The sequence below is a fragment of the Procambarus clarkii genome, chromosome 22 (genome assembly GCF_040958095.1).
Source record: "Procambarus clarkii isolate CNS0578487 chromosome 22, FALCON_Pclarkii_2.0, whole genome shotgun sequence".
In the NCBI taxonomy this organism is placed as follows: Eukaryota; Metazoa; Arthropoda; class Malacostraca; order Decapoda; family Cambaridae; genus Procambarus; species Procambarus clarkii.
In genome coordinates this window covers 36,591,284-36,600,112 of record NC_091171.1, presented here as the reverse complement: position 1 = coordinate 36,600,112, position 8,829 = coordinate 36,591,284, and the positions used below count along the sequence as shown (strand labels likewise).

Below are 8,829 nucleotides of genomic sequence, written 5' to 3'. Positions count from 1 at the left end.
TTTGTCCCTCTTTCCATTCCTTCCCTTCCCAGTTTATAGGACGGAGAAGTTCTCACCCGGAAAGAAATATATGACTAATATAGTTAAAGCTCACACACACACATCAATTTAATATAGATATACATTGTGTGTGTGTGTGTACTCACCTATTTGTACTCATCTATTTGTGCTTGCAGGATCGAGCATTGATTCTTGGATCCCGCCTTTCCAGCCATCGGTTGTTTACAGCAATGACTCCTGTCCCATTTCCCTATCATACCTGTGTGTGTGTGTGTGTGTGTGTGTGTGTGTGTGTGTGTGTGTGTGTGTGTGTGTGTGTGTGTGTGTGTGTGTGTGTGTGTGTGGGGAAAGCCAATAAATTTGAAAGGTGAAATAACTCGCTAATTACCGGTATTTGATCTCTCAAATATGATACCTTTGTATTTAATACATGACAGGTTATTGATCTCTCTGCACATATAAATATTCTTTATTATTATTATTATTATTATTGATTATTGATCTCTGTACACATATACATATGTATATACATAGTATTTTTTACTATTATTTAATATAGTTATTATCGTTATATTTTGCATTTATCTAATTGTTATGGCTGTTAATGTTATTACCACGTTGCTGCTAATTATTAGTTCAAGTTTATTATTATTATTATAATTATTAAATATGGATATTGTGTCAGTTGTTTTATTGCTGTTTACTGAGGTGTCCTGATATCCTGCAGGTGTTCAGATACTTACTTATCCTGCTGGTTATATATCCTAACTTATGTTATTTAAATATTTAAAGAACACTCAAAAACATTCGAAACTAAGACAAAGTCATTCAAAAAACTCAAAATTCACTCAAATGCGCTCAGAAACACAAAAGTCACTCAGATACGTTTAAAAAACTCAAAATGCACTCAAAAACATTTAAAACACGGGGAAAACACTCCAAATACTTTGAAAATCTATAAAAACGCATTCAAAATCTCTCATAAACACTCACAAAAATTAAAATCACAAACAGTTATTAGAATACAAACAGATTTTGAGTTTTAGTTGTATGAGCGATTTTTTAGTGTGTTTTCATAGTTTTTCAAAGTAGTTCTAGTGTTTTTCTGTGTTTTGAGTGTACAAATCTACAAGGGCCGCGATGAGGGTTCGAACCTACGTCCGGGATGATCCCAGACGCTCCTTAGTCGATTGCGCCACGACATGATTAAAAGAATTGCAACCTGGAGTACTTACTGTCTCACGAGGCTCCCGCAGCTTCTCCGAAGCACAAACCGGAGTTATACACTTCTGGGGTGTGGAGTTTCACTCCACACCCCAGAAGTGACTCGAACCCATACTGCTTCTGGGGTGTGGAGTTTTCAGTTGCATATATGCCTGGGGACCATTCAGGCTTGTTCGCATATGTATATATATACCCAACATTGCCCGGGTCTGTCTGTCAGTCTCCCCCCCCCCCCTCTCTCTCTCTCTCTCTCTCTCTCTCTCTCTCTCTCTCTCTCTCTCTCTCTCTCTCTCTCTCTCTCTCTCTCTCTCTCTCTCTCTCTCTCTCTCTCTCTCTCTCTCTCTCTCTCTCTCTCTCTCTCTCTCTCTCTCTCTCTCTCTCTCTCTCTCTCTCTCTCTCTCTCTCTCTCTCTCTCTCTCTCTCTCTCTCTCTCTCTCTCTCTCTCTCTCTCTCTCTCTCTCTCTCTCTCTCTCTCTCTCTCTCTCTCTCTCTCTCTCTCTATTTCTACCTATTGATCTCTTCCTGTCGTTATCAAGCTATGTCTCTAGCTATGTCTTCGTCCTCTACCACCCTAACTCTCTTAAGAAGCACTGAAACAAAAGTATGAATCTCAGATGCCTGGGTTTCCTTTTATCTCCTCTATTTCCATATATCACACTTGATACCATGAAAATCTCCCAGTTTTTTTTTTATAATTGCTAATATTTCGAAACGCATCTGCATTAGGTCTAACACGACCAACTTATGACCGTCCCATAACCCAGACCATTCCCCCTGCAAATTTGGGTGAAGCTAGTCCCAAGAGTCTGGCCTCCAGCTTTGAACATACACAAAGACAGACAAACACTATATATACGCCCGAAGATGCTCTGAATTACAATAACACGACTTAACAAAGGTCATTACATCACTCTCCTGTTTCCTTATGCGCTAATGTTTCTCCACTCCATGAAAATGGGAAACAGTGTCCTGTGTGTGTGTGTTTGTTTTCAGTACATTAAATAGCGTTTAACGGAATTTATGCTTGTAGAGAGACTGTTGGTTGTCCTGGAAATAGACAAAATTCGGGTTCCGAGAACTCCTCTCGTGGGTCTGAGGGTCCCTTGCAAGGGCCTAATATCACACAATTTAGGTTCAGGAGCTCAGGCTCGACACAGGACGTGTGTAGTAAAGATTTTGGTTCAGGTGAAGAGTGTATACCGATTATACTCCCTCAGTTGTGCAGTGAAGAGTGTGTGGAGTGAAAGACCTGGGTGGGGAAAATTGTGTGCAGTGAAAACCCCCTGTGTAGTGAAAACCCTGTGTAGTGAAGATTGTGTGTGGTGAAAACCTTATATAGTGAAGATTGTGTGTAGTGAAAAACCTTGTGTAGTGAAAACCCTGCATAGTGAAGATTGTGTGTAGTGAAAACCCTATGTAGTGAAGATTGTGTGTTGTGAAAATCCTGAATATTGAAGATTATGTGTAGTGAAACCCGAATGTAGTAAAGATTGTGTGCAATGAAAACCCTTTGCGATGAAGATTGTGTATAGTGAAAACACAGTGTAGGGAAGATTTTGCGTAATGAAATCCCTGAATAGTAAAGATTACGTGCAGTGAAAACACTTTGCATTGACGATCGTAACTCTGATTTACCCGTATGTAGCAAAGATGGGCAGTGAATGAAATCGTACTTGTAGTGAAGAGGTGTACTTCAGGTGGTCGCGCATGTAAAGATATCACCCGCGAAATCGAGAGAGAGAGACTCTTGGGAGTACCGGGTGCTCGCACAGGTCGGTTCCTGTTCACTACTACCGCTAATAATATTATTATTTGATGTAATATACATTTGTATCTCCCCCGTTGCTAGTTGACACACACACCGTGACCCACAATACTCATGCACATCACTACTACCTGAACTTATCACTAATTTGTATACATTATCTCTGAGAAGAAGAGAGATAATGATATAATTATTTATATGTAAAGCTTTTCATCATATGGAAAGCGTCTTATCTGTTACGATAATGATAAGCTTGTCATACAGGATCAGGATGTAGAGAAGAATACAATACCAAAGTTAACCTCTGCTAATACGCAGTCTCACACTGGAAGTCGCTTGGCGTGGCCGCCTTCACTCAAGACAAACTCAAGGACTTCAATAACACGATGAGAAAATAAGTACAGATATATAAGAGAACATAATGTAAGTTTCTAGTAATAAGCGAAAACAAGTTGTTCTTGAACTTTATAAGATAAGAAGCGTGTTAGCGAAAACATTCAAATATCAGATTCAGTTTAAGAACGATGTAGAAGAGATCGGAGTTGAGCTTGATGATGAACGGAACTGTGGAGGAGAGTCCTGACACCACAGTGCCTGAGGCGTGGATCGTGGCGGCTCAAGGGTGGGCGTGGACGGTGTCCTGCGTGGGCGGCGTCGGTAACCTTGTCACCATCTCCACCATCGCCCACCAGCTGTACCTCGGACGGTTGTGGAGACGACACTACCAGTGTGGCCACAGGGCCGGACGTCCAGTGGTCGCTCTGGAAGGTGATACATTACTTCTGCTGCACCTCAGCTTCTGTGACTTCCTCTACTGCGCCGTCAACCTTCCGTTAACAGCAATCACTTATAACTACGCCATCGGACTCTCAGACACGGTGCCCAGCAAGAGTTTCTGCACGGGTGCTGCGTTATTCAGATACATCAACGCCCTGGCCGAGTGGACAACGCTTGGTCTGCTGACGGTTCAACGCTGTGTGGATCTGGGACGCTCCAGGGGCGCTAGGTTCTTCAGACCACGCCCGACCATTTCCTTCATCGTGGCCATCTGGCTGGGCAGCGTCCTTCTCCAGATGGACGCCATCGTGCAGGTCAGTTGATGACCACAAAAGTCAACTTATATTGTCTTTATGTTGAAGGCCCTCACACGCCCACCTATTTCTATAAATTTTTGTTCTACATTTTCGCCTCTCCTTCAGTACATTTGAGGGAGAGTTCTTAATTCTGTATTCTTAAAGAGGATTGTGTTTCTAATTCACCAATGAATAAATGGATGAACATTTATCATAGTTCACCATATAATCCACTTTTCTGTTTCGTTGTCTCTTGGGCATTACCTTGAAGCATTCCCACTCCAAAATACGTTAGATTAGAGCTGTTTCTTATTCCCTCTAAGAGTGTAGGAATTTAAATTATATTAAAATACATTACATTTCCAGTGTGAACAGTTTTTAATGTTCACAAGGAAATCACAATAACGTTATATATCGATGAGAATAACTTTGTAGCAAGACGGATCCCTAGATAAATAAATCTGGGCAGATCCCAGGATAAATAATCTTTAGCATACAGTGGTCCATGGGTTAAGACGCACGTCTGGGGTTTACCCAGGATGCTGGTTCGATCCCCATCCTTCTCCAAAGACATTTTAAATGTACTAATGTTAACGAATGCAAAGTCTGACAGTCTGTGTACGAAAAGCTAGGGGGTTATGGAACAATTACAGTGGCTACTTAAAGTATAGTCACTGAGTCGACATGAAATTAATCAAAATAATGTCACAAACATTTATTACTTCGGCTGATATTCCATTGAATGGAACCAAGTTGAAACGTTCGAGAACGTTTCCTTGCACCTAATGGGACTGTTCATCCGGCAACCGTAATCAGGCAACACGTTCTCGCACTTTCTTACAGTCAATATTGACTTATTAAATAAGTACATATGTGACATACTAATTTATTTTGAATATTTTAGTTTACCTTGAAAAGCTTCATAGAAAGCACCGACCTTACCTAACCTTCTTAATATGTTAAGATAAGCATCTTATTGCTTCGTAATTACAATTATTACTTAACCTATACCTATAATAGGTTATACCTATAATAAGCATCTTATTGCTTCGTAATTACAATTATTACTTAACCTATACCTATAATAGGTTAAGTAATAATTGTAATTACGAAGCAATAAGATGTTATATCTTAACATACTAAGAAGGTTAGGTAAGGTCGGTGTTTTCTATGAAACTTTTCAAGGTAAATTAAAATATTCACAATAAATTAGTATGTCACATATGCACGTATTTAATAAGTCAATATTGACTATACGAAAGTGCGAGAACGGGTTGAATCAGGAGTTACGGTTGCCTGGATTTAGTCAACTGTTGTGGATTGCATTTTATGGAAGGTCAGTCATTGGTCTCTAGACCATTTAGCTCTGTGTACTTCCAAACTTCTAATGTTCTTTCGAACCCTTTCCACCACTCACGCTTACCAAGACGTCCTTAAAAGCTGACCTTTTTTAGTTTTATTAAATAATAAAAACGTTCTCCTGAATTGTAGGTTAACTGTGCAATATATTGCAGAATCAAATCATTACCTTAAATTTGTATGTGAATTTGTACTCATCTGTGTTTGTACTCACCTGTGTGTGTGTATTCACCTGTGTGTGTGTATTCACCTGCGTTTGTGTTCACCTGTGTTTGTGTTCACTTGTGTTTGTACTCACCTATGTGTGTACTCACCTGTGTTTGCATTTACGTGTTTATTTTGCATTTTGATTTTGATTTTAGATGTTAGATTTTGCATTTACGTGTTTATTTACCTGTGTACTCACCTATATGTACTCACCTATATGTGCTTGCAGGATCGAGCATTGACTCTTGGATCCCGCCTTTCGAGCATCGGTTGTTTACAGCAATGACTCCTGTCCCATTTCCCTATCATACCTGGTTTTAAAATTATGAATAGTATTTGCTTCCACAACCTGTTCCTGAAGTGCATTCCATTTCCCCACTACTCTCACGCTAAAAGAAAACTTCCTTACATCTCTGTGACTCATCTGAGTTTCAAGCTTCCATCCATGTCCTCTCGTTCTGTTACTATTCCGTGTGAACATTTCGTCTATGTCCACTCTGTCAATTCCTCTGAGTATCTTATACGTTCCTATCATGTCCCCCCTCTCCCTTCACATTTGTGTAATCACCTGTGTGTGATGGAGTTTTTTTTGCATCATTCATCGTAAACTTTCAGTGCACAATGAAAATGAATAGAACAGTGAATTGTCAATGGAACAATGAAAATCTCATATATCTATAAGAAAATACTGGAGTCGTACAATGGAATCGAACCCGCGTGTGCCTGGGGAGTCCAGGAATACAGGTTCGATCCCATCGCACTGCTCCAGTAACTTTGTCACTAGCTTACAGCTGTAGGGAACTAGCATGAAACATGCATCTATCTCATGTCACGTGCGATGGCTGTTCCTTACAGGGTCAGTACAACTACGACCGCACCACCTACAAGTGTGACTATACGAGTGTTAAGGCACGCATCTACTTCTACTGCCTGGAGTCCCTCCTGCCCTGCTGCCTCATGTTTACTGGCAGCCTCAGCATCATCTTCCAGATCTGGAGGAACACCAGGATGCTGCGAGCTGCTGGAATGTAAGGAACGAGAGTACTGCGTTACTCTCCATTTGGTGCCATGAATCGGGATCGGGTGTAGGACTTATGGAATTTGTAGAATGGACGCGTAAGTCGCCTCTCTCGACCAGCCCTCACTATTAACTGACGCGATTGATTGATTGATAAAGATTAAGTCACCCTAAAGGTGGCACGGGCATGAATAGCCACGTAAAACTGACGTGATACGTTGCTGTTGTTATAGATTCAGATACTCGGAACAAGTTCCAATTAGCACGGGCTATGGTGAGCCCGTTACTTGCCTGGTACAGGAGCGGGGCAAGTAGCACGGGCTATGGTGAGCCCGTAGTCTGACGCGATACAAACACCTGCTTCATATATACACACCACGGGGTGTATCCCGCTTCTCGGTGTGTACTTGCGGGCTGACCCAGCAAGCTAGCTAGTGTCCTGGTCTTAATAACCCTTGTGAATTTGACAGGTCATAAGTCCAACACTAAACTATCATGGTATCAGCATATGACTTTCTATTCCTGTATTTTTCATTTGATACAGCTTATCCTACTGTATTAGATCAATTCGCATTTGAATGCTTGTCATTTTCGAAATATTGTTCTTAGGATTCCTTTCAAGAAGTGTTATTATTAACATATCTCTAGTTATTCAACTTTATATGTCAACTGTTAAGTTTGATTTATATCCCGGCCCAGTTTAGAGAAATGTACTGTAAAATGGACATAAACTCACATAGAAGTTTACAAAGAAGAATAAAAACGTTAATCTTGAGCATTCAGATCCTTATAAAAAACGACGAAGAAACGTAATTTTTCATTCTCTAGAAAGACAGAGCAGCCATGCTATAAGAGTTAGCAAGTCCTTCACTGCCCACTGAATCACTTTGATGGGAATATATCGTCTCTGACTCTCAGCCCTTGCGCTTTACTTCATTTATGAATTATTCGATGACATTTGCGGTAATTGTTTGTTTATTAATGATGGTAATCAGTGTCTCATAAAATGAACTTGTGGAACTAGGGGGGGCGATATTGTAAAGAATAATGAAGGCAATGCGTCATTGGTGGAGGGAAGTGAGGCACAAGGTGAGGCTATGGCGCAGCTGTGTCGTCGCTGCTGCCACCAATTTTCATTTTCCACCTTATTTTCAAGTTTCACCAGGCACACAGTGTGGCAAATTAATTTCCTCTCAGTAAATAATTGCTGTTTAAAGGTTTAAATATATGTATATCTTATATTTGCCCTATAAAAAGTTATACGTGGATTTAATGCATAACTGCAGCCTCGCATTGATTAATATAGGCCTTCTGCAGTTTAATGCATCCTTATGTTATCTCTGCAGGCCAAAGGAGCTTGTGCAACAACGTTTCTGCAGGATGCTGAGGTCTACTGCGCTCCTGCTGGCACTGCTGCTGCTCTACCTAGTCTGCGTGATCCCTGTCTGCGTCTACAGCGTGGTATCAATAGTCACCGACGATAAACACGTCCCTCTCGGCATCGCCATCTTCATGAACTACTGGATCCAGTACGGCATCAACTTCCTCGTCTACGCAGCCAGCAACGCCAACTACAGGAAGGCTTACAAGCAGTTCTTCAAACTAATTGTGGAACAAACTTGGAAAACATATAAATCACTTATATGTAACTGTAGTAAAAGTCCATCTGTTTTGCAGCTATCATCTGTTATCGTTCGAAGTGGATCTGTTGCCATTCTTCCTCTTCATAGCTCACTGGGGTTCTCTGAGTCAGACCCTGGAGCCGATGGCTGTATATTGCCTCCTCTCGGCTTTCACTTTCTGAGCAGCTCCTCCTGAAATGGAACTCTCTCTCACAGAGGTCCAACAGTCATAGTAGAGCACTTCTAGTAACTGAACTCCTTCTTCCAGGGGCTCAACAGTTACACTGGCCTACTTCTAGAAACTGAACTCCTTCCAGGGGTCCAACAGTCATATTAGACCACTTCTAGCAACTGATTCCAGTCTCCCATATGTTCAACAGACACTGTGGATCCCTTCTAGTAACTGAACTCCATCGTCTATGGGTTTAACAGGTACAGTGGATCCCTTTCAGTAATATAATTATCTATCAAGGGTTCGACAGTCATAGTGGACCCCTCTAAGTAACTGATGTCCCTCTCCCAGGGGGTTTACACTCACGGTGGACCACTGCTCTCAATGTT

General features: G+C 41.1%; 1 protein-coding gene across 1 annotated transcript; it reads left to right on the top strand.

Annotated features, from left to right (window-relative positions):
* Positions 1-3,511: 3,511 nt before the first annotated feature.
* LOC123761088 (protein trapped in endoderm-1-like) lies at positions 3,512-8,464 on the top strand. The gene is made up of 3 exons (XM_045747021.2): positions 3,512-4,080; positions 6,484-6,656; positions 7,993-8,464. Exons 1-3 carry the CDS (start codon positions 3,541-3,543, stop codon positions 8,462-8,464), a joined length of 1,185 nt encoding a protein of 394 aa, XP_045602977.1. The 5' UTR covers positions 3,512-3,540.
* The last annotated feature ends 365 nt before the right edge of the window (positions 8,465-8,829 follow it).